This window comes from Staurois parvus, unplaced genomic scaffold (assembly GCF_062004578.1).
Source record: "Staurois parvus isolate SC_StPar_1 unplaced genomic scaffold, SC_StPar_1.0 ptg000234l, whole genome shotgun sequence".
NCBI classification, from domain to species: domain Eukaryota; kingdom Metazoa; phylum Chordata; class Amphibia; order Anura; family Ranidae; genus Staurois; species Staurois parvus.
Window position 1 is genome coordinate 5,526,971 of NW_028318030.1, and position 25,849 is coordinate 5,552,819.

A 25,849-nucleotide genomic window follows, 5' to 3' on the forward strand; every position below is an offset into this window, starting at 1 on the left:
AAGAAAATAATTTCTTTACACAAGAAAGGTGAAGGCTACAAGAAGATTTCAAAGCTTTACGTATCACTCAGTATACTGTAGCAAAAGTGATACAAAAATTTATCAAAGATGGAACTGCAACCATCTCACTTGTCTAGGCCGTTCATGGAAGTGAACACCTCAAAAGGAGCATCTTCTTATGAGAGGGGTTGAAGAAAATCGCCATGCAAGTTCAATGCCATTAGCTAAAGAGCTAGAAAGCCAAACTGGGATGATTTAAATCAGAAAAACACAGCGCACAGGACAAATCTATTAACAAACAGTTATAAGTGAAATGCTGCTGTGCATAGGTATATAAACCAAAACAAATATTCCAATATAAACCAGCGCAAAACACAATTATTAAATAATAATAAATAAATACAAAATTACTATTTTATAAATAATTATCAAAGTACAGTGATAAAGATAAGTGACCACAATCCCGTGACAAAAAAGCTAAAAAAACTAAAAAAAATTTAAAGTCCAGTGATCAAAAAAACTTTCTTAAAAAATAAACATCAGTGCTTCAAATAATTCTTCCACCATCCACCAGTGCCAAAACCAACATAAACAGCACTCACCAGGTATTGGTGAGTAAAACACCTTTCAGGATTATTTAGGGCTCCTGGACCCCCTTTGAGGACTCCTCTATTTTCCACCTCAGATCTATGGGTATTTCTCCATTCGTCTCCTCGCCAAATCACCAAGTTCCCAAAGGGGAGAAAAAAAATTAATAGTGTAATAATGTTATACCGCTTTTTTAATTAATTCAAGCCAAACCACTCACATTTCAAAGGATAAAAACCAGCATTTATTTAAGGACATCAAACGAGTTTTCGAATAGCAAAAACGAAAACGAATTTCCACGGCTCCTAGGAACTCACAGCCTCGTATACAGCAGGAAGGCAGCCTCCATAACGAACAAACTTTCTTTACTAGTCAAAAAATGGTCGCCTGGAATGCATCCCTCGGCGTGCGTTCCACTCACCGGAAATGACGTCGGGCGTTCAGGGGACCAACCGGAAGTACGTCACCGCGTTTCGCCCCACCCACAGGGCGTTCTCAAGACCCACAGGGGTGCACTCATTTATGCTGAGCACTGTATATAAACAAAACACAAATATTATAAGCAGCCCATGTGACATGTGACTACACGTGCCAGCAATCCACAGTGCAGACTTTAGATCTTCAGTGCTCCAACATCACAAATACAATACAATACCTGCTTACCAAAAGATCTGATCTCAAGGATAAGAGGTCAGTAGTGCTTATACTGAATGCAGGACGGTGCTTTTAGACCACTGGGTAGCCCTTGGGATGAAATAACCTCATCCATAATAACCTCAGGTGTTTGTTAATCTTAGGGCAATAACCAACTCACACCAATAGTAGCACCAGAAAGGTCCCCGGCAGCATAAAGGAGATTAAAAAAACTAAGTGTATTAACTTTTAAAACACCTTTTTATTAGGTTGAAAATGTACTCACAAAAGACTTGGGTATATATAGTTACATAGTTAGTCTGGCTGAAAAAAGACAAAAGTCCATCCAGTTCAACCAAAAAAAAAAAAAAGAAGTTATAATCCTTTACTCACAGCTGATCCAGAGGAAGACAAAAAAAACCCAGCAAACCATGATCCAATTTGCTCCTGCAGGGGAAAAAATTCCCTCCTGATCCCCCGAGAGGCAATCAGATATTCCCTGGATCAACTTTACCTATAAATGTTAGTATCCAGTTATATTCTGTGTATCCAAGAAAGTATCCAGGCCTTTTTTAAAGCAATCCACTGAGCTGGCCAGAACCAACTCTTGAGGGAGTCTATTCCACATTCTCACAGCTCTCACTGTAAAGAACCTTTTCCGTATTTGGAGATTACATTTCATTTCCTCCAGACATAAAGAGTGCCCCCTGTGATGACCTCAGGGTGAATAACTCTACACCGAGTTCACTATATGAACCACTGATGTATTTATACATATTGATCATATCCCCCCTTAATCTCCTCTTCCCAAGAGAGAATAAATTCAGTTCTAATATTTCCTCATAGCTGAGCTCCTCCATGCCTCTTATCAGTTTGGTTGTCCTTCTCTGTATTTTCTCCAGTTCCCCAATGTTCATTTTGTGAATTGGTGCCCAAAACTGAACTGCATATTCCACATGAGGCCTTACTAATGATTTGTACAGGGGTAATATGACATCTCTCTCTCTGGAGTCTATACCTCTTTTAATACAAGAGACAATTTTACTCACTTTAGAAACTGCAGCTTCGCATTGCATGCCATTATTAAGCTTGTGATCTCCCAGATCCTTCTCTACCGTTGATTCCTCCAGGTGTACTCCCCCTAGTATGTATGATGCATGCATATTCTTACTCCCCAAGTGCATCACCTTACATTTATTAACATTAAACCTCATTTGACACATAGTTGCCCAAATAAACAGTGCATTGAGGTCGGCTTGTAAATTGGAGACATCCTGTAAGGACGTTATTCCACTGCACAGCTTGTGTCATCTGCAAAGACTGAAATGGGATTTTTAATCTCAGACCCTATATTGTTTATTAAAAAGTTCATGGTCCCAACACTGAACCTTGGGGTACACCACTGACAACCCTACCCTAGACCATTCAGAGTATGAATCATTAACCACTACTTTCTGAATACAATCTTTTAACCAGTGTTCTATCCATTTACATATGGATTTTTCCAAGCCTGTAGACTTTACCTTACACATTAGCAGTGTGTGGGGAACTGTGTCAAACGCTTTTGCAAAATCCAAGTATACCACGTCCACCACCACCCCTCAATCCCAAGTTTGGGTACGACAGCATATAGTTAAAAACATGTTGCTTGATTGAGCACACATGCACGATGGCATGACCACCAAGGCCCCACCCCATGCATTTCATCACAATAGATGCCTTTAGGGGATAGCTGCCTAGATGTTAATACAAGAAGTATATTATCACATCACAAAGCACAATAAATGGCAATGCACAAAAATCAATGAACAGGCAAAAGAGTCTTGGGATTTCCACTGCTGTCCATTCAGAAGTGTCACTTCCTGTCTTGAGATGAAATGAATGAGAAGTTGCCAGTGAATGAGCAGGTTCCATGTTAGCTTGAGAGGAAGGGTGCCTGTAACTTCCTGTACAGGTTCTCTAGCTGCCTATTGATTTCTTTAGCAGAAGAGTTGTCTGAGCAGGACCCCCTGATGACATCACATCCTTCCTCATAGTGCTGCTCTGTATGCCAGTGATGGAAATGAAAGTTATTTAAACCGCATTGACATTGTGGCTCCTATCCTACTGATGAAGTCTGTCCTTGGGAGTAATGCGTATAGAAAAGGGAGCCACATTCATCATGCCATTTCTGGTATGGCAGTAAGATGTCCAGACCTGTGATGTTATTTTAATGTGTTATTTGAGCACTTGTTGTGCTTTAGTTCTATGTGCGTGTTTCATGCCATTTGTTTATTACATTGAGTTTTTACAGAGAGCACTATTTGCCCTCCATGGTATGTGTAGCACTACCCCCTTAGAAGTCGCTAGAGACTTGGGTAACCCTATAGTCCTGAACAGCCAGGTAACACGCATTTCCTTCCAGACTTGCACTCCAGAGACAGTAAACAATCCTTGAACTTGTTTTTTATAATTTCTTCTAATTATTTATTAGGGGAATTGATAACTTGAATGGGGATGAGAGATACATGGGATTCCCAAGGAACTGTTAAACAGAGGACAACTTCCTGGAACTATATACAAGTTCTCAGAAGGGTTTTCTCTTCTCGGAGAGCTATCCAGCCTCTCCTGGTGTACCACCTCAGACCCCAGATGAAATCTCCTCTTCCCCCAGCTGCCTGAGGGAATCCCTGGGCAAGGGGACCCAAAAGTTGCCACCTCAAGATCAGCAGTCCCAGATGAGGGCCATTCAGGTTTCCCACCAGAATGCCCTCTCCCCGTATCTGGCCCAGGGGGTGTAGGATTACTTACTCGGTTCTCTACTGCAAGCATGTGGGTTGGTGGCTGCCTTCAAGCCTTACGCTGGGCTGGCTCCTTCCCTGTTTTTCAGGCTGTTTTCTCTGAGGGGATGATGAGGCTGAGAGATCCTCCCTTCCAGCTCCTCTGCCTGTAGGTAGGCCCCTCCTGGGGCCCCCTCCCAGGCTCCACACTCCAGCCTCTCACTCCATCTTCCACCTGAACTCTTCCTGCCTCTGAACAGGCTCAATCATTTTTAAAGATTGTCCTGATCCAATGTCAAGCCTCCTGCTTGAGGATTGGTCAGAAACCCCTAGGACTGCAGACCAGCTCCTTCTCACCTTCTCCAAGTCTCTAGATCAGGTGAAGGTATCACGGAACTGATCTGCAGAACCTCTCAGCCCTGACCCAAATTTGACCCCACTGGCTGTTTTTCGCGGCTGCTATTCAGCCTCCTAACTAAAAAAATATTTAGCTAGTTCCCCTGGCTATCTAGGAGGGTGCTACAATTGCTTTAATATGTCATAAACTGCTTTGAGGAAAGAGTGATGTGATATCTGTCATCATTATTAAGACATCACTGGATTAAGACATTTTTGGTGGACTATTGATTGAACTCTTATTACATTTGGACATTTATTTATTATTATTAGTTATTTATTTATTTATTTTTTTTACTATTTATTTGTGAATATTTTGGAGTATTCATTTGATGTTGTTGGAATAGGATTATTTAGATTATTTGTATTATTGATCTCATTTCATATATGGATTTTGGGAGATAGGTGAATGAAAGGTTTATTATTGTATCTACTTTTAAGGGTGAAAGTGTGTTTCTATTTTTTATGGGGTGTTTGTAGTGGGTATTTCACTTATTCAAGGTTTGCCGAGTTATCATTACTCAGCATTAGCATATGCACTCTTGTCAACCTTAAGTAAAAGTAACAGCATGCACAGTAAAATACCAGTAACTGTTAGCAGGCCTGCTTTCAGAAATAATCCACTGCCTCCAATCTTAGGTGACTGTTGAATCCCCAGCAAACGAGAACAACTATCAATAAACAGGTAAGCTCACTGCAGGTCCTCAGAACCTGATGGCAAGGATTAGACTTGAAAATGGAGAGAGCTCTGGTCTATAATCAACCAATGTCCCTTTAAAAACAATATGGAGTCTTCTACGTCCTAGTTGGGGTCCAATTGGTGTGAAGATGATCTAAGGTGTAGATGATAGTCAATAAGTACTTCTCCTCTTAATGGTGGTGAACTGATGTAAGGTCCCCTTTAAGGCACTAAACAAATACAGATTTGAAGTAGTAAAGTGTAACAGTTGGCATAAGTGTCTATAGGCAAGAACAGCTCTCTCTCTGGGTGCCAAGAGCCACAGGCAACAGTAGTAGAAATCCTGTTCAACTGGAAAGGGTACATTGCTGTTTCCTTTGGAACTGCTGTGCTCTGGAATGCAGCTGTATGTCCTGTGGTCAGCTTGAATGATGAGACTGTAATGCAAATATGTTTGAACGGTGGTGGCAGCTGGGAGAACTAGGCTGCAAACTAGGGTAACTAACTGTAATGTCCGTAACTATGTGCAGGTTAATAGCAGATGTGATGAATTTATCAATGTTCTCTCAGTTAGTGGTTGTATGGGACTCTCTCACCCTAATAGACCCAAGTCTTAGCAGTCTGTCTTTCCCTGCAGATGGGGCCCCTCAGACTGTCCGGTTCTGATTCGGCGTTCCAGCTGGTTTCCTGTTTGCAGACTGGCTCACTGGGCAGCGTGGCAAGACTGACGATCAGCAGACTCTTTCTGCTTCTCCTCCCTCTCTGTCTCTTGCTCACCCAGGGGAGAGCGTTTTTTATCAACAAAAGTGGATTTACTCTATAAAAAATTTCTATAGTCCCAGTATACAGTTTATTTTTAGAACACTAGCAATACAAACAATAGTTATTTTTGACAATCTAATTTAAGCTTACTTGAAAAATATCCTGTCATGTTGTAAGATTTTCCTGTCTGCTGTCCATTACCCATGGTACCTTGCTGCTTGTAAGCAATGCTTCCTGTACTGACTCTGCCTCCTGATACTCCTGTTGCACACCCTTGGGTGCAACTTGGCTAGATATATAGGTTCAGCTTCCACCTGAATCTGTTGACACCTCCGATTATACCCAGAACACTTCGACACTCTGAGAATATTGTTTATGGGTTTTATTGAAGAAGACAAATCCTGAAAAAGAACTAGCTGATTTAACACAGGTAATGTACATAAAACACAGATTCCACTTTGCATAACACAGTAAGAAGTCACAATTCACTCACCAAAGACTTCACAAATTGACATGTATCACAATGACTAGGGTGACATATGAGAGTGACATTGACACATGAAACAATAACTGTTAATGAGGTTTAGCAGCTTATTGACATTTGCTATAGCAGTACTATCTAGAGTAGAAATGTCCTACCTAACCACTGGCTAGTGAGATGAAACTTAAAGTCTCTCAACGTTGGGGCCCTTTAATCAATGGAAGAGCTCTCACTCTCTAAATGGTAGAGTATTAGTAATCCAGGGGTAGCAGAATAGCACAGTCTCCTTTAAGCAGAATCTTCCAGTGAACATTGCAATAGGAAAAAACAACACAACAAATCTTTACCATACAGGTGAAATCCTGATATACTGACACTTGCTCAGTATCTTCAGAGCAGCAAGCTTCTGTGGGGATTTAGAACTAAAACACACTCTTCAGCCACAGCACAAGTTTTGAGGAGACAATTACCAGTAATATACAGAGACAGAGTTCTCTCATCAATCAGAAGCAGGGATAGCTAATTCTGAGCAGCTTGGGCTTTCCAAGATCTGTGTTTCCAAGATCAAGATCTGAGCAGGCTGTCTCATGACCATTTTCCAGAGATGAACAGCAAGTGCAGCAATATCAAAATACCCTTTCATCACAGAGTACTCACTGTTTCTGGATTGTTCTCTAGATAGCATTAGACAGTAGTAGAAATCCTCTCTCTTTCAGCAGCTCCAGACTTTGAGAGACACATGCACTTCAGTGGCTGTAATCTTGAGTGTCAGGCAGGACAATCCTTGATTTGCACACTGTCCTCCTGCAACAATTCCTCTGCTACACACTCCCAGCCCAGCCCATGGGCTCTAGCAGCACAGAGAGTGAGACTCTGTGACTTTACACCAGGAGCCCTTGCTCCATGCGGTCCCCTGAAAATGTCTGCTTCCCCACATGTGCTTCTTCTTCCTTTTTCCTCTCTCCTTTCCTCCACAGCCAATCATAAGTTCAGCTGCAACAGCGCTGCTATGGGTGGATCCTTCTCAGCTGTAGCAACAACCAATTAGAGCACAGTCCTGCTTTTCCTGTCTGTCACTCACAAAGAGAGAAAAGAAAAAAAATGCTTTGCAACTGCTGTTGAAGATTTAAAGCAACCAGCACATCTCTACACTACTCATCTTATGACCTCTGTAGTTCAGAAGACAGACTCTGTGAAATCTGTGACACAACAGTGCTCACTAACAGGTCATGGGTAATATGTGTCACAGGATTTGGGGAAGTAAATGTTTCGGGATCTTCACAAGTTAATTTTACAAACTTTAAAATCAATCATATTGATAGGAGTAAGCTAGAAATGATCAAAATACAATGTGGAAATTAAAGCGGAACTTCACTCAAAAGGGGAAGTTCGCTTGTCTGCTCCTCCCCCACTCTACTGCCACATTTGGCACTTTTTTGGGGGGGAACGGGTATCTGGTTGTGACAGGTTCTTGCTCCCACTTCCAGGTCAGATTGTCACAGCAATCTGAGCCAAAAGTTCAGCCCCCCTTCTAATCCCTGCAGCCTTCTGGGACACTTCACAGGTCCCAGAAGACTGCGGCCCATTGACAAAGTACAGCAAGCTTTCTGCATGTGCAGTAGGAAACTGGTTTCCCTTACTTAAGATGCTGGTGCCTGCACCCAAAGCCGACTGAAAAATCTGCTAGAGTGAGGACATCGCTGGATCCCTGGATGGGTAAGTTCCCTTATGTTAAAAGTCAGCAGCTACAGTAATTATAGCTGCTGACTTTTAATTTTTTTGGGGGGGAGCCTGGAGCAACCTCTTTATTATATGATTTTAAATTTTGACCATAGATATTCTTCAAACCCTTCACTATCAAGGTCTGCACAAACCTTAATGCCCAAACTCAAATTTGCAGCTTTGACATGTGCTACTAAAACTGTTCCTATCATCACAATATGATGACCACTGTATCCAGGTGGAATATACCTTGTTTATTTCAGTACAGATTGAACTTTCTGGTACCAAAAAAGCTTTATTGAAAGAGTACTTTTACACAATTTACTCTATAAAGCACAACCTTTAAAATATAACGAAAGTGTGGCAAATGAAACTGGTACATACAGTATATGATGAAAGTATGGGCCCATGCAGGGGCCTATTTGGCAGTAGTAACAATTAAAGAAACATGAAGAGATCACAATCCATATTTTGATAGCATGGTAGCAACCAAAGATTATACTAATACATCTCTGGAAAAAACCTGGTCCCCGTGATGTACACCAGCAAGCGGTAGTGGCAATATGAAAAAGTGGGACTTAAAAAATTTGTAAATGTGAACGTGAGGTTGTAACAATTCAAAAGGAGATGTTTAAATGTAAACTGTTATCTAGTCCCAGTAATTAGATCAAACTCCTAAGAAAGGATAAAGGGCTGTATTATAAATTTCAACAAATGGTGGCACCGAGTGAGAGAAAGGACAGAAAAGGGTGAAAGGAAAGAAGAGAGGGGACTTGCCATGAGGTGATAGCAGTCACCCTTCCACCCTTAAAGGGTTAGGAAGGAGAAGAAATATATTTCAGGAGGAAGAGGGAGCTCAGACGTGCAAGGGTCAAAGGTGAAGTAATTGTGTTGTAAAGCGAGAGACCAATTGGTAATCCAACCAGGGTTGCCAGATAGAGAAATTTATCATGTTTATCTTCCAGTATTGCTGTTAAATTTTCATTAACTAGAAAACTTTGAATTCTGGATTTGACCTCCTCAAATTGAAGACCCAGAGTCCTACATGCACAAGCTATGGTCTGTTTTGTTGACATAAAGATGAATGTAATTAAAGCATGGGAGAGTCTGGGGGTCTCACCTGGGTTTTTCCATAAATTGAGCTGCATGACTGAATAGATCATGTTATAGACATGTATCCACAGTCTTAGGGCCACCGGGCAAGACCACCATATATGTTACATAGTGCCCTCAGTCTTCCAACCTTGGACAGATTGGACTTTCATTTGGTGGCAAATATTCATAAATATCATCTGATTTTGTTTTATTATCAAAGATAAACTTCCCCAAAATAGTAAAAATATATATATAGTTTTTCAATTTAACTGTATATTTTTATGCCTTACCATGACCCACCACCAAAAAAATCTACAAAATAAATTTTCCTACTCCTAATGATCCTGGTGATACATACAGTGTGTGTGTGTTAAATGTTCTTTCTAACTGTAGTAGGGCAAAGAAACAATAGTATGGATTTAGTTTTATTTTTTGTCCTACCTGAATACTCACACTGACACTAAAATAAAACCTTTTTTTCTTACCAAAACCCTCACTGACCTTAACACTGCCTCTAACTGACACTAATACTACCATACTACCACTAACTGACACTTTCCTGACACACAGACATCAAACCCTGGTTCACACTGGATCTGACTATGAAATCGTTCACTTGAAGTTGCACGATATCAAAGTCAGTGCGACGTCAAGTACGATGCAGCAGATGGAATTGTGATGATTGGAAAGATTCAATTGCAGACAATAGGGTGCAACTTGTCATGCGATTTGAAACTTGATCTTGTTAGTCTTTATTTTTTTAACAGTTTTTTTTTTTTGTGCAGATTTCTCTTCTGGAGAGGAGGAAACACAATGGGGTTGATTTACTAAAACTGGAGAGTGCAAAATCAGGTGCAGCTGTGCATAAATACTAATCAACTTCCAGGTGTTTCTTGTCAAAGCTTAACTGAATAAGTGGATGTTAGAAGCTGATTGACTACCATGCACAGCTGCATCAGATTTTGCACTCTCCAGCGTTAGTAAATCAACTCCAATGCATCGTTTTCTCCTTGCTAGAGAAGTACTGTATGTTATTTCTCCTCTTCACAGAGCAGAAACAAAACAGAGATAGGCTACAGAGTAACCAATCAATCTGATAGCCAATCACAGGCTGCCACAACGATCATGTGATTGGTATACGATTTTCCTGGGTCCTAATCATTAGTTGAGACTCAGGACTGTCACTGACAGCTTGATCTCAGTGCTGAGAGAATGCAATCTACCGTGCTTCCAGCACAAACAGAGGAACACATATATAATATATAATAAGTAAACTTGTTAAAGTTGGCTTGAGGAGTCAAATTTAAGAGTATACAATAAAATATCTACAACTGGGGAAAATTACAAACATAAGTTTATTTACATACAAAGCAAAGCACGCATAGTCACATTTAGTACAAAATGTATGGAACAGAGACCCTGTGAGCAGGTAGAACCCATAATCATTGGCACTTCTTTTTGGTGATGTGCTTTTCCACCTTAAACTCATATTTGTGGTTGTGCCTTTGGGGTCAAGGTTTCCACTTTTCTGCCTCTTTTGTAACAGAGCCCTCCCAGACAGCAAATGCAGAAAAGAAACTGATTCTGCGGTACTGAAGAGCAACTAGGCCCCCCAACAGTGGCAGAATAGCCTATGAGAGTAGATAAAATATGTTTGATGAAAAAAAATTACTATTCTATAGAAAGCTTATTACCAAGTCTTTTACAAAACCCGGCCAGCTGGTTGCAATTTTATTAATAATAATTAGAGATGAGCGAAGTATTCAAAAATTCGATTCGACTGATTCGGCGAATTCGTGGAAAAATTTCGATTCGAGTCGAATATATTCGCTGCGAATTTAACTTATAAAAGGGTGTTTCTAGGCTTCAGAGAGCCTTTATATTAGTGCAGAACACTGTACCTTTAATTTAAATGCCCTTGGAGTCTGCTGGGGAAGAGAAATAATACTGACAGTCAGTATGACATGCAGATGAGTGCCGTCGAATCACCGCACACTTCACTCATTTGGGCAGTCACGGGGCCAAAACCAGAGTGTGGACCCACAGTGTGGCGGTGGAGGCAGCAGCAATGGGAGGCCATACAGCACCCTATGACAAAAATGGAAACCACCAGCAGTGTGAGGAGACCTGAAAGTGGCACATGGCAGAGTGTGGCGATGGAGACAGCAGCAATGGGAGGCCGTACAGGGACCCATGACACACTCTGGACCTGGCAGCAGCATGAGGAGGCGGTACAGGGGCCCATGACAGATTACGGGCCTGGCAGCAGCATGAGGAGTTGGTACGGGGGCCCATGGCAGATTACGGGCCTGGCAGCAGCAATGGGAGGCCGTACAGGGACCCATGACACACTCTGGACCTGGCAGCAGCATGAGGAGGCGGTACAGGGGCCCATGACAGATTACGGGCCTGGCAGCAGCATGAGGAGTCGGTACGGGGGCCCATGACACACTCTGGACCTGGCAGCAGCATGAGGTGGCGGTACAGGGGCGCATGACAGATTACGAGCCTGGCAGCAGCAACTTGGACAGGAGGACGTTCAGCTTCTGCACCGTCGGGTGCGTGCTCGCAAACTGTTGTCTCTTGGAAACGGATTCCAAGAAAGACTGCTGACGGAATCCGTGAAGAGGAGTAGCAGGAGAAGGAGCATCTGAACGAGCGGAATATGCCAACAAGCGACAACAGGGGCCCATGACAGATTACGGGCCTGGCAGCAGCATGAGGAGTCGGTACGGGGGCCCATGGCAGATTACGGGCCTGGCAGCAGCAATGGGAGGCCCGTAATCTGCCAGCACCCTATGACAAAAAATGGAACACACCAGCAGTGTGTGAGGAGACCTGAAAGTGGCACATGGCAGAGTGTGGCGATGGAGACAGCAGCAATGGGAGGCCGTACAGGGACCCATGAGAGACTGTGGACCTGGCAGCAGCATGAGGAGGCGGTACTGGGGCCCATGGCAGATTAGGGGCCTGGCAGCAGCAATGGGAGGCCCGTAATCTGCCAGCACCCTATGACAAAAAATGTAACACACCAGCAGTGTGAGGAGACCTGAAAGTGGCACATGGCAGAGTGTGGCGATGGAGACAGCAGCAATGGGAGGCGGTTCAGGGACCCATGAGACACTGTGGACCTGGCAGCAGCATGAGGAGGCGGTACAGGGGCCCATGGCAGATTAAGGCCTGGCAGCAGCAATGGGAGGCCCGTAATCTGCCAGCACCCTATGACAAAATGGAACCCTGGGCTGGGGCAGGCAGAACCGCCGTATCTTTATCACGGTTTTCCCAGGCCACCGAATGGCGACGCTGCATATGCTGACGCAACGCTGTAGTCCCAACATGGGCACCCTGGCCACGCTTGACTTTCTGGCCACATAGTCGACATACGGCTACGTTTACTTCCTCGGGCGGCTTGACGAAAAATTGCCACACCGCCGAGTAGGAAACTTTGCCCCCGCTACTCCTCACTGGCTGACTGCCACTTCCTCCGTGCACACCGGCACCACTACTGGCCGTGGTGGTAGGCTGCAGTGGAGCTGGTGCTCTACTCCGTGGCCATTTGCCTCCACTGACACTGCTGCGACCCTGCTGCCTCCTGGCAGCAGCAATGGGAGGCCGTACAGGGACCCATGACACACTCTGGACCTGGCAGCAGCATGAAGAGGTGGTACAGGGGCCCATGGCAGATTACGGGCCTGGCAGCAGCAATGGGAGGCCCGTAATCTGCCAGCACCCTATGACAAAAAATGGAACACACCAGCAGTGTGAGGAGACCTGAAAGTGGCACATGGCATGAGACACTGTGGACCTGGCAGCAGCATGAGGAGGCGGTAGAGGGGCCCATGGCAGATTAGGGGCCTGGCAGCAGCTATGGGAGGCCCATAATCTGCCAGCACCCTATGACAAAAAATGGAACACACCAGCAGTGTGTGAGGAGACCTGAAAGTGGCACATGGCAGAGTGTGGCGATGGAGACAGCAGCAATGGGAGGCCGTACAGGGACCCATGAGAGACTCTGGACCTGGCAGCAGCATGAGGAGGCGGTATAGGGGCCCATGGCAGATTAGGGGCCTGGCAGCAGCTATGGGAGGCCCGTAATCTGCCAGCACCCTATGACAAAAAATGGAACACACCAGCAGTGTGAGGAGACCTGAAAGTGGCACATGGCAGAGTGTGGCGATGGAGACAGCAGCAATGGGAGGCCGTACAGGGACCCATGAGACACTCTGGACCTGGCAGCAGCATGAGGAGGCGGTACAGGGGCCCATGGCAGATTAGGGGCCTGGCAGCAGCTATGGGAGGCCCGTATTCTGCCAGCACCCTATGACAAAAAATGGAACACACCAGCAGTGTGAGGAGACCTGAAAGTGGCACATGGCATGAGACACTGTGGACCTGGCAGCAGCATGAGGAGGCGGTACAGGGGCCCATGGCAGATTAGGGGCCTGGCAGCAGCTATGGGAGGCCCGTAATCTGCCAGCACCCTATGACAAAAAATGGAACACACCAGCAGTGTGTGAGGAGACCTGAAAGTGGCACATGGCAGAGTGTGGCGATGGAGACAGCAGCAATGGGAGGCCGTACAGGGACCCATGAGACACTCTGGACTTGGCAGCAGCATGAGGAGGCAGTATAGGGGCCCATGGCAGATTAGGGGCCTGGCAGCAGCTATGGGAGGCCCGTAATCTGCCAGCACCCTATGTCAAAAAATTGAACACACCAGCAGTGTGTGAAGAGACCTGAAAGTGGCACATGGCAGAGTGTGGCGATGGAGACAGCAGCAATGGGAGGCCGTACAGGGACCCATGAGACACTCTGGACCTGGCAGCAGCATGAGGAGGCGGTACAGGGGCCCATGGCAGATTAGGGGCCTGGCAGCAGCTATGGGAGGCCCGTAATCTGCCAGCACCCTATGACAAAAAATTGAACACACCAGCAGTGTGTGAGGAGACCTGAAAGTGGCACATGGCAGAGTGTGGCGATGGAGACAGCAGCAATGGGAGGCCGTACAGGGACCCATGAGAGACTCTGGACTTGGCAGCAGCATGAGGAGGCGGTATAGGGGCCCATGGCAGATTAGGGGCCTGGCAGCAGCTATGGGAGGCCCGTAATCTGCCAGCACCCTATGACAAAAAATGGAACACACCAGCAGTGTGAGGAGACGTGAAAGTGGCACATGGCAGGGGCATGATTCATGGCGGATTTAGTCAGTTGTGTCAGGAACTGGTGGTTTGAAATCCAGACTAATCCACGCCTGATTCATTTTCACAAACGTGAGTCTCTCCACACTTTGGGTGGACAGTCGTGTCCTCCGCGGAGTTACAATACCTCCTGCCGCACTAAACACGCGCTCCGATGCCACGCTACTGGCCGGGCATGACAGCCTTTCAAGGGCAAATTCAGCTAGTTGGGGCCAAAGGTCAAGTTTCGTTGCCCAGTAGTCAAGGGGATTGTCTACCTCGGTTGGCAGGGTGCTGTCCAAGTAGGCCTAAGCCTGTTGTTTGAGGTCCTGCTCCAGGTCCACCTGATGCTGCTGCTGCTGCGGCTGGTTAGTAGTTTCCTCACTGCGCTGGTGAAGAAAGCTACTCATCATCGACTGCAGACTGAGGCAGCCGCTGTTGGTGGAGCTGCCACTGCTCCTACCACCCCACCCCTCCCCTGCTGCCATGGCAGCGGAACGCGAGCGCACAGGGCCCACAGTGTCTGAGGATGGACGTTGGCGCAGAAAGGCAGAGACCAGCTGACTACATAGGTGGTTTTTATAGTACGTTATTTTGGCCTCCCTCTCAGCAGGTGTGAAAAAGGCCACCATTTTTGAACGGTTGCGAGGGTCCAACAAGGTGGACAGCCAAAAGTCATCCCTTTGTCTGATGGTTATTATTCGGCTGTCGCTACGCAAGCAAGCAAGCATGCTATGGGCCATTTGTGCCAAGGAATGCGAGGGACTCCCTGCCTCCATCTCCACAGCATACTGCCACGGTGCGTCTGGGTCCTCTGTCTCCTCCTCCTCCTCTACCAGATGCTCCTGCTCCTCCACTCCTGTCCGCTGAGTGGAAAAACCACCCATTTCACTCAATAATTCCTGAGCACCAATGTCCTCCTCTACCTCCTCCTCTTCTTCCTGTCCTGCCCCCACAGGGGTCATGTGGCGTTGAGATCTGTGCGCCACGTCTACCGCACCCTGACCAGCCATTGTTAACAGCATTTGTTCCAGGACGTGCAACAGAGGAATGACGTCGTTCATCCCATAGTCCTGCCGACTCACGAATAGCGTGGCCTCCTCAAAGGGCCTGAGCAAGCGGCAGGTGTCACGCATGAGCTGCCAATGGCTGACATCGAAGTTACACAGGGGAGTACCTTTATCCGCTTGTAACATCAGGAAATCGGTGATGGCCTTTCGCTGTTCGTAAAGGCGGTCTACCATGTGTAGGGTTGAATTCCACCTTGTTGCAACGTCGCAGATCAGGCGATGCTGTGGAATTCCGTTCTGCCGCTGCAGCTCAAGGAGGGTGTGCTTTGCGGTGTAGGAATGGCTGAAATGCATGCAAAGTTTACGTGACATTTTAAGGATGTCTTGCAGTGGGATGGTGGATTTTAGGAACCGCTTGACAACCAGATTGAACACGTGAGCCATGCATGGCGCATGGCACAACCTTCCTTGACGCAGAGCAGACACCATGTTCTTTCCGTTGTCGGTCAACATGGTTCCGATTTTCATTTTGCGCGGAGACAGCCATCTGTCGATTTCTCTGTTCATTACACTGAGAAGTTCCTCCCCTGTGTGACTACGTTCGCCTGGACCTGGCAGCAGCATGAGGAGGCGGTACAGGGGCCCATGGCAGATTACGGGCCTGGCAGCAGCTATGGGAGGCCCGTAATTTGCCAGCACCCTATGACAAAAAATTGAACACACCAGCAGTGTGAGGAGACCTGAAAGTGGCACATGGCATGAGACACTGTGGACCTGGCAGCAGCATGAGGAGGCGGTACAGGGGCCCATGGCAGATTAGGGGCCTGGCAGCAGCTATGGGAGGCCCGTAATCTGCCAGCACCCTATGACAAAAAATGGAACACACCAGCAGTGTGAGGAGACCTGAAAGTGGCACATGGCAGAGTGTGGCGATGGAGACAGCAGCAATGGGAGGCCGTACAGGGACCCATGAGACACTGTGGACCTGGCAGCAGCATGAGGAGGCGGTACAGGGGCCCATGGCAGATTAGGGGCCTGGCAGCAGCTATGGGAGGCCCGTAATCTGCCAGCACCCTATGACAAAAAATTGAACACACCAGCAGTGTGAGGAGACCTGAAAGTGGCACATGGCATGAGACACTGTGGACCTGGCAGCAGCATGAGGAGGCGGTACAGGGGCCCATGGCATATTACGGGCCTGGCAGCAGCAATAAGAGGCCCGTAATCTGCCAGCACCCTATGACAAAAAATGGAACACACCAGCAGTGTGAGGAGACCTGAAAGTGGCACATGGCATGAGACACTGTGGACCTGGCAGCAGCATGAGGAGGCGGTACAGGGGCCCATGGCAGATTAGGGGCCTGGCAGCAGCAATGGGAGGCCCGTAATCTGCCAGCACCCTATGACAAAAAATGGAACACACCAGCAGTGTGTGAGGAGACCTGAAAGTGGCACATGGCAGAGTGTGGCGATGGAGACAACCCACCGACTGTTTTGCTTGCTGCCAAGCTGCCACCCTCTTCTCCTGATGATGCGGAAGCAATAGCCTGATGACGACGAGGCTGCCAAGTGCGATCAGCCTCATCATCATCAATTAGGGTCTCCGCCTCACTACTAGCCCCCTCGGCTGCGTGTGGGTCAGGAGACAGACCTGTCTCTAGACCGGCTACCGAGCCACTCTCCTCGCCACTACTTCTTCGCCTGGCTGCTGAAGAGGCGGATGTCTCCCCCCGTTCCTGACCGCCCTCTGTTAGCTCTTCCTCACTGTACTGGATGACACCGGGAGCACTGGCCTCTGGCTGCGAATAGTGCTGCCTCGACCCCTTCCTCTGCTGCCACGTCTGCTCGCTCCTAAAACATTGCCTCCTCTGCCACTCCTCTGCATGTTGTCTGACATACTCTTTAATTAAATGATTCTGTGTCCCTGAGTAACAATTCTGTGTCTGTCCCTGAGTAACAATTCTATGTCCCTGAGTAACATTTCTGTGGCCCTAAGTAACAGTTTTGTGGCCCTCAGTAACAATTCTGTGTCCCTCAGTAACAATTCTGTGTCCCTCAGTAACAATTCTGTGTCCCTCAGTAACAATTCTGTGTCTGTCCCTGAGTAACAATTCTGTGTCTGTCCCTGAGTAACAATTCTGTGTCCCTGAGTAACAATTCTGTGTCCCTGAGTAACGTTTCTGTGGCCCTAAGTAACAGTTCTGTGGCCCTCAGTAACAATTCTGTGTCCCTCAGTAACAATTCTGTGTCTGTCCCTGAGTAAAAATTCTGTGTCCCTGAGTAACAATTCTGTGTCCCTCAGTAACAATTCTGTGTCCCTCAGTAACAATTCTGTGTCCCTCAGTAACAATTCTGTGTCCCTCAGTAACAATTCTGTGTCTGTCCCTGAGTAACAATTCTGTGTCTGTCCCTGAGTAACAATTCTGTGTCCCTGAGTAACGTTTCTGTGGCCCTAAGTAACAGTTCTGTGGCCCTCAGTAACAATTCTGTGTCCCTCAGTAACAATTCTGTGTCTGTCCCTGAGTAACAATTCTGTGTCTGTCCCTGAGTAACAATTCTGTGTCCCTGAGTAACAATTCTGTGTCCCTGAGTAACAATTCTGTGCCCCTCAGTAACAATTCTGTGTCCCTCAGTAACAATTCTGTGTCTGTCCCTGAGTAACAATTCTGTGTCCCTAAGTAACGTTTCTGTGTCCCTAAGTAACGATTCTGTGGCCCTAAGTAACGATTCTGTGGCCCTAAGTAACGTTTCTGTAGCCCTAAGTAACGTTTTTGTAGCCCTAAGTAACGTTTCTGTGGCCCTAAGTAACGTTTCTGTGGCCCTAAGTAACGGTTCTGTGTCCCTCAGTAACAATTCTGTGTCCCTCAGTAACAATTCTGTGTCTGTCCCTGAGTAACAATTCTGTGTCCCTAAGTAATGTTTCTGTGGCCCTAAATAACGGTTCTGTGGCCCTCAGTAACAATTCTGTGTCCCTCAGTAACAATTCTGTGTCTGTCCCTAAGTAACAATTCTGTGGCCCTAAGTAAAGTTTCTGTGGCCCTAAGTAACGTTTCTGTGGCCCTAAGTAACGATTCTGTGGCCCTAAGTAACGATTCTGTGGCCCTAAGTAACGTTTCTGTAGCCCTAAGTAACGTTTCTGTAGCCCTAAGTAACGTTTCTGTGGCCCTAAGTAACGTTTCTGTGGCCCTCAGTAACAAATCTGTGTCCCTCAGTAACAATTCTGTGTCTGTCCCTAAGTAACAATTCTGTGGCCCTAAGTAACGTTTCTGTGGCCCTAAGTAACGGTTCTGTGGCCCTCAGTAACAATTCTGTGTCCCTCAATAACAATTCTGTGTCTGTCCCTAAGTAACAATTCTGTGGCCCTAAGTAACGATTCTGTGGCCCTAAGTAACGTTTCTGTGGCCCTAAGTAACGTTTCTGTGGCCCTCAGTAACAATTCTGTGTCCCTCAATAACAATTCTGTGTCTGTCCCTAAGTAACAATTCTGTGGCCCTAAGTAACGTTTCTGTGGCCCTAAGTAACGTTTCTGTGGCCCTAAGTTACGTTTCTGTGGCCCTAAGTAACGGTTCTGTGTCCCTCAGTAACAATTCTGTATCCCTCAGTAACAATTCTGTGTCTGTCCCTGAGTAACAATTCTGTGTCCCTAAGTAACGTTTCTGTGGCCTTAACTAACGTTTCTGTGGCCCTAACTAACGATTCTGTGGCCCTAAGTAACGTTTCTGTGGCCCTAAGTAACGTTTCTGTGGCCCTCAGTAACAAATCTGTGTCCCTCAGTAACAATTCTGTGTCTGTCCCTAAGTAACAATTCTGTGGCCCTAAGTAACGTTTCTGTGGCCCTAAGTAACGTTTCTGTGGCCCTAAGTAACGATTCTGTGGCCCTCAGTAACAAATCTGTGTCCCTCAGTAACAATTCTGTGTCTGTCCCTAAGTAACAATTCTGTGGCCCTAAGTAACGTTTCTGTGGCCCTAAGTAACGATTCTGTGGCCCTCAGTAACAATTCTGTATCCCTCAGTAACAATTCTGTCTGTCCCTGAGTAACAATTCTGTGTCCCTAAGTAACGTTTCTGTGGCCCTAACTAACGTTTCTGTGGCCCTAAGTAACGTTTCTGTGGCCCTAAGTAACGTTTCTGTGGCCCTAAGTAACGATTCTGTGGCCCTAACTAACGTTTCTGTGTCCCTAAGTAACGTTTCTCTGTCCCTAACTCTCTCCCTGAATACAGCCAGGTCTGCCTCTGTTGAATGACTGGAGGCAAATGGAGAATTCTAAAATGGCCGCCATTTATAGCTCGACCATTACACTGTGCTGGCTGGCTGGCTGCTGATTGGCTAATGCGATCACATGTCATGAATGAATGCATTATGGGTCAGCGCGCCTTGTCTGCGCGCCTTCCCAGACATCCCCGCTCCGTCGCCGCACATGTCGCCGCCATTTTAGGAAAAATTTCGATTCGCGCATCCGAAGTCTGCTTATTTTCGGATTCAAAATTTTCCTAATATTCGAAACGAATTCCACTTCGCCTACTTCGATTCGCTCATCTCTAATAATAATCCCAATTCATGCAATAATCTTCTGAAAACTGATTAAGATTCAGTTTTTTCATTTTTTTTTTTTCAAAGAGTTATCCAAGTAATATCTTGTTCTATAATAGAATGTATTCATAATATGGATATTTCTGCCTAGACAACAACACAACCCCTGTCCCATCCTCCTGTGTCTCTATGTCTGTTTTCAAGCACCTGGCCTATGGCTCTTCCTGAATTGTCTAGTGAGGACTCTTTTGAGGAAATAACTAAATACAGCTCTTGATAGGTTTTGAAAATGAGTCGTTATTGATCCTTCTATATTAATTGTTTCCTTGCTTTTATTTTTCTTTTTGCAGTGAAATTCTTTGCCCCATTATTGATACATGTTTATTATATGGAAAATGTCATTGAAACTTTATTTAACAGAAGAAAAAAAATCTTTTGATTCCTATCCATCATTCCAAAACATTTAACTTTGTACACTGTCCACCTGTCTCCACCTGTCCTCGTTGGCTCTTCTCCACTTTCAAATCCCTGCTCTCTTCCCCCCCACCCCCACCCAGCACCTCACTCACCGCCCACGAGATTGCCACTCACTTCCAGAACAAGATTGACGCAATCCGTAAGGACATTGTCAACTCACAATCCACCTCTCCACACAGCCACTCGCCCTCCTCCAATCCCTCTACCCTCCCCTCCCCCGACCTCATAGCCGCACTACCCCCCACTATACCCAATGCCCCGCACACCATCACCTCCCCAACACTCTGCTCCTTCAGCCCAACTACCTCTGAGGAGGTCTCTAAGGTCTTCACTGAAGCCCGTCTCACCACCTGCCCCCTAGACCCTATCCCCTCACAGCTCCTCCAGTCCCCCCTTCCTCCATCATCCGCTCCCTCACCCACATCTTCAATCTCTCCCTCTCCACAGGCACCTTCCCCTCCCCTCTAAAGCACGCACACATCACCCCCATACTCAAAAAACCCTCCCTTGACCCCATTAACCTTAACAACCTTAGACCCATCTCCTTGTTACCCTTCACTTCCAAGCTCCTTGAGCGCCTGGTCTACAATTGCCTAAGCACCCACCTCACTGATAACAACCTCCTTGACCCCCTACAGTCTGGCTTCCGCCCCCTGCACTCCACCGAAACCGCCCTACTTAAAATCACCAATGACCTGCTAACTGCCAAAGCCAATGGCCACTATTCTATCCTCCTGCTCCTTGACCTCTCCGCGGCCTTCAACACTGTTAACCACCCTCTCCTCCTTGCCAAACTGCACTCTCTTGGCATCAAGGACGCTGCTCTCTCCTGGTTCGCCTCCTACCTTTCCCAACGCTCCTTCAGCGTCACCTACTACACTGCCACCTCCCCCTCCCTCCCCCTCTCTGTTGGGGTCCCCCAAGGCTCTGTCCTCGGGCCCCTCCTCTTCTCCATCTATACCTCCTCCCTTGGCAGACTTGTTCACTCCCACGGCTTCAATTACCACCTCTATGCCGACGACACCCAAATTTACCTCTCCACCCCCACCTCGCCCCCTCACTCTCTGCCCGCATCGCCCACCTCCCAAACGACATATCAGACTGGATGTCGCTCCATTTCCTCAAACTTAACCTATCCAAAACCAAGCTCCTGGTCTTCCCCCCACCCCGTGTCCCCCCCATCCTCTCCATCACTACTAACAACGCCACCATCTCTCCCACCCCACACGCCAAAGTCCTGGGTGTCACCCTGGACTCCCACCTCTCCTTCCTACCCCACATCCAACTGCTATCTAGATCTTGCAGGCTCCACCTCCGCAACATCTCCAAGATATGCACATTCCTCACCCCAGACACCACCAAACAACTCGTACACTCCCTCATCATCTCACGCCTGGACTATTGCAACTCCCTTCTCACTGGCCTACCCAAACGAACGCTATCCCCACTCCAGTCGATCCTAAACTCAGCGGCCAGACTCATCCACCTCACCAAGCGCTCCACATCTGCCTCCCCCCTCTGCCAATCCCTTCATTGGCTCCCGATTGCCCAACGCATCAAGTTCAAGCTGTTAACCCTGACCTACAAGGCCATTCACAATGCCGCCCCGAACTACATAACTGACCTGATACCCAGATACTACCCTACTCGTGCCCTCCGCTCCTCACAGGACCTTCTGCTCTCTAGCTCCCTGGTCTCCTCCTCCCACGCCCGATTGCAGGACTTCTCCAGGACTTCCCCCATCCTCTGGAACTCCCTACCCCAATCCATCAGAATGTCACCTACCCTCCTCACCTTCAGGTGCACCCTGAAAACCCTCCTCTTCAGGGAAGCCTACCCCAACCTCACCTAACACCCGACCTCACCTAACAACTAACCTCCTCCACTCCACCCATCACTCCATCCCCCACAGCCATCTCCTCCTGTGCCACCTTCCCCTCCCTCCTAGATTGTAAGCTCGAAAGAGCAGGGCCCTCGAACCCCTCGTGTAGTGTATTGTTACTGTCTTGACTCATGTTATGTCCCCCTGCTACTGTACAGCACTGAGCATACCCTTTGGCGCTATATAAATACTGTATAATAATAATAATAATACAGTTAAAAAAGCTGAAAGTCATCAGTATTATTGCTCCATAAATGACTTGCATAGCTTTAAATTTGCTAATGGTGAAGGATGCACATGTATAGACTCAAAGCAAAAGGTACCAATACCAAACAAGTCCCTGGGATGTAATTTATCTCTGTACATCTTCATTTGCAATTTTAGAAAGTAATAGTTTGTACACATCTTTAATGGAAATAAACATGATAGAAGTTGGAATTGCCAAATTTAACTCATTTTTCCATATATAACTGGGTGGATACATACTGACAGAAGCAGATCCCATCTTCTATATGTCCAGGAGAATCTTTGCTGCTAAAGGGGAAATGTTTCCTGGCCAGACAGCAAGCATATTCAGAGGAATAAGTGACGATGGCCTTCTCCCACATGTCTGTGGCCAATGAACTACCGTGACCAAATGTAGTGTAAAACGTCTCCATGCACTGATACAAAGATACATAGACAAAGTACAACTGATCTATGGATGAGCAACCTACAAGAACAGAATTTTTACTTAAGATAAGGTTTGCTTGGCCAGTCTTCATCACCATTTTTCTAGTCACTAGATTATTCTGCCTGGCTTTCCAGTAATAGATTTTAAAACACAAAGTTGGTATCAACAAGATGGCAGCCATTGCAATGGGCAAAAATGGTAATATGTCAAAGGGATCAATATTTTTTGTTGTGATTATATAAAACATCACATAACGGACTGTAAGAGATGTGGGAAAAATTTGTAAAATGAGCAACACTGACAGGCAGACTTTAAAACGTAAGAAGGAAGTTGAAGGAGAAATATCATTAATAATCCCAATTGCTTCCTTATAAATTCTACTGTCATCTAAGAATGCCCTAAGTGCATCAGGGACATAATCAGAAGCAAAGAACCCAGGTTTCCAACTTTCCCTATTCTGATTGAGAGATGGCAAGGTAAGTAGGCTCTTCCCATTGTACAAGAATGATGGCTGATAGTGGATTAAAGTAGAATGAGACAGCTGGCTATTATTGCTTAGAAGAACTTGGGTAAGTCTATCAAAGAATTGCTCATCATCAGCATCTAGGTAAGTTAAATGGCTGAGATGAAGAGGTATTGGACATGGCTTCAGCATAATGGGAACAATGGCTTTTTGCAGCATGCAGTCCTGGAACATAGACAAGTTGGCTTCAAACAGACACCAGCGGCTGCGTACAAAGTCTGGACTCAGCACCATCACAGTCTTTTGGCTGCTCTGGATACACTCAACCATATTGTCTATAATGGTCTTCCCTGGGACAAAGTCCCTTTCATGAAAACAAATCTTTATGTCAGGAAATGCGGCCTCCAGTTTATGAATGAGTCCAGCCACCCAGATGGAATCTGCAGTGCTATAGCTGATGAAGACATGGTACTTGTCACCCTCTCTCAAAGCAGGAATGGAAGGCATTGTGTCATAGCTCATATTTTAATTGCTGTACTTTAGTCCTCTTTCAGGCTGCTTTTCAAAAGTGATAGTGAGATTGTCTTGTTTGTATGTGTAAACTGTAAGAAAGATCAGAAAGTAGTATACAAAATGAATATACAATCAGTTTAAATTCTGTCTAGTTACTTTCTATGGCCAGTGCAATACCTAAAATGAATATTTGAATGTATATAGTTTCCAGCAATGATTTAGGGGGGATGACTACTCTTTGAACATTAGTTCCTAGATCTGCATACTTACTACAGCTATTTCAAGGGTACCTAATCTCTCTGTATGCATATATTACAGAGATTGCAGAAATAGGAGAAAGATTATTTATGATAGGAAGGACAAAGGTAATACAGGCAATCCCTGGGTTATAAACTCCAGCCAAAAAAATATTTTTATGTTTTGGATAGCATAGGGAAGGGTTAACTGGCCATGCAGTGATGTGGGATTAGTGACTGGCCAACCAGACAGTAGGTGGCAGCATGTGGTGAGCAGCAAGATGGCTGCTTAGTGGTTTTCAGGACCAGCGTAATTTCACCCTGCCTCAATTTTGAAGTATGAATCTTTTGTAAGTTGGATGTTTGTAACTCAGGGATTGTCTTCATACTGCGACTATCCCCCACGTGTAGACATGTGCTGAGTGACTGGTTGAGTGGGACCTTACCATGCTGTCTTTCCCTGGAAGTCACAGCTCCATAAGAGTCAAGGCAGTGTAATCTGTGATTTAGAGGAAATAGAAAGACTTTGAAAACGATCTAGAGAAGACTGAAACTTAGTCTAATTTTTTTAATCTACTTAAAAACTTTTAAAACTTTATTTTAAAGCTAATTAAAGAGACTGCTGCACATTTTTTTTAAATTGTAAGGACCTTTATCATCAGGTAAATAGACTTAAGACACTTCTAATGGAGCTGTTTGGGAGCTGCAGAATAATATTTATGTAAAACTGTTGAAGATCAATACAGAAAGTAATAAAGGCACTTACTCGTCATAAGTTGAAGTATAAGTCCAAAAAAGAGGTGTTTTTTCTGTCCGTTTCCATGGGTTGCATTCCATCTTCACCAAGGCAATGAGGCAGATGAATGTGCAAACATATACAGTCAGGTCCATAAATATTGGGACATCGACACAATTCTAACATTTTTGGCTCTATACACCACCAAAATGGATTTGAAATGAAACGAACAAGATGTGCTTTAACTGCAGACTGTCAGCTTTAATGTGAGGGTATTTACATCCAAATCAGGTAAACGGTGTAGAAATTACAACAGTTTGCATATGTGCCTCCCACTTGTTAAGGGACCAAAAGTAATGGGACAGAATAATAATCATAAATCAAACTTTCACTTTTTAATACTTGGTTGCAAATCCTTTGCAGTCAATTACAGCCTGAAGTCTGGAACGCATAGACATCACCAGATGCTGGGTTTCATCCCTGGTGATGCTCTGCCAGGCCTCTACTGCAACTGTCTTCAGTTCCTGCTTGTTCTTGGGGCATTTTCCCTTCAGTTTTGTTTTCAGCAAGTGAAATGCATGCTCAATCGGATTCAGGTCAGGTGATTAACTTGGCCATTGCATAACATTCCACTTCTTTCCCTTAAAAAACTCTTTGGTTGGTTTTGCAGTATGATTTGGGTCATTGTCCATCTGCACTGTGAAGCGGCGTCCAATGAGTTCTGAAGCATTTGGCTGAATATGAGCAGATAATATTGCCCGAAACACTTCAGAATTCATCCTGCTGCTTCTGTCAGCAGTCACATCATCAATAAATACAAGAGAACCAGTTCCATTGGCAGCCATACATGCCCACGGCATGACACTACCACCACCATGCTTCACTGATGAGGTGGTATGCTTAGGATCATGAGCAGTTCCTTTCCTTCTCCATACTCTTCTCTTCCCATCACTCTGTTACAAGTTGATCTTGGTCTCATCTGTCCATAGGATGTTGTTCCAGAACTGTGAAGGCTTTTTTAGATGTCGTTTGGCAA

The 25,849-nt window shown here is 45.8% G+C and overlaps 1 protein-coding gene and 1 long non-coding RNA gene across 3 annotated transcripts in view; both read right to left on the reverse strand.

The window, feature by feature from the left end:
* Nucleotides 1–809: 809 nt before the first annotated feature.
* LOC149460161 (uncharacterized) overlaps nucleotides 810–25,849 on the reverse strand; it is a 30,047-nt gene continuing 5,007 nt past the window's right edge. The window contains exons 2-3 of one of the 2 annotated variants that reach the window (XR_016313131.1): nucleotides 24,524–24,576; nucleotides 810–1,120 (exon numbers count right to left, since the gene is read on the reverse strand). This is a non-coding gene — a long non-coding RNA (uncharacterized LOC149460161). Of the gene's footprint in view, nucleotides 1,121–5,985; nucleotides 7,375–24,523; nucleotides 24,577–25,849 lie in introns of those variants that run through there. The other variant, XR_016313132.1, reaches the window with a different exon arrangement.
* Nucleotides 22,299–23,876, reverse strand: LOC149460162 (uncharacterized). Its single transcript, XM_089680069.1, has one exon. The coding sequence runs from the start codon at nucleotides 23,848–23,850 to the stop codon at nucleotides 22,645–22,647; it is 1,206 nt and encodes a 401-aa protein (XP_089536195.1). The 5' UTR covers nucleotides 23,851–23,876; the 3' UTR covers nucleotides 22,299–22,644.

Excerpts from the sequence above, each read along its gene's own strand:
- LOC149460162 (XM_089680069.1), bottom strand. The coding sequence starts at position 23,850 with ATGAGCTATGACACAATGCCTTCCATTCCTGCTTTGAGAGAGGGTGAC.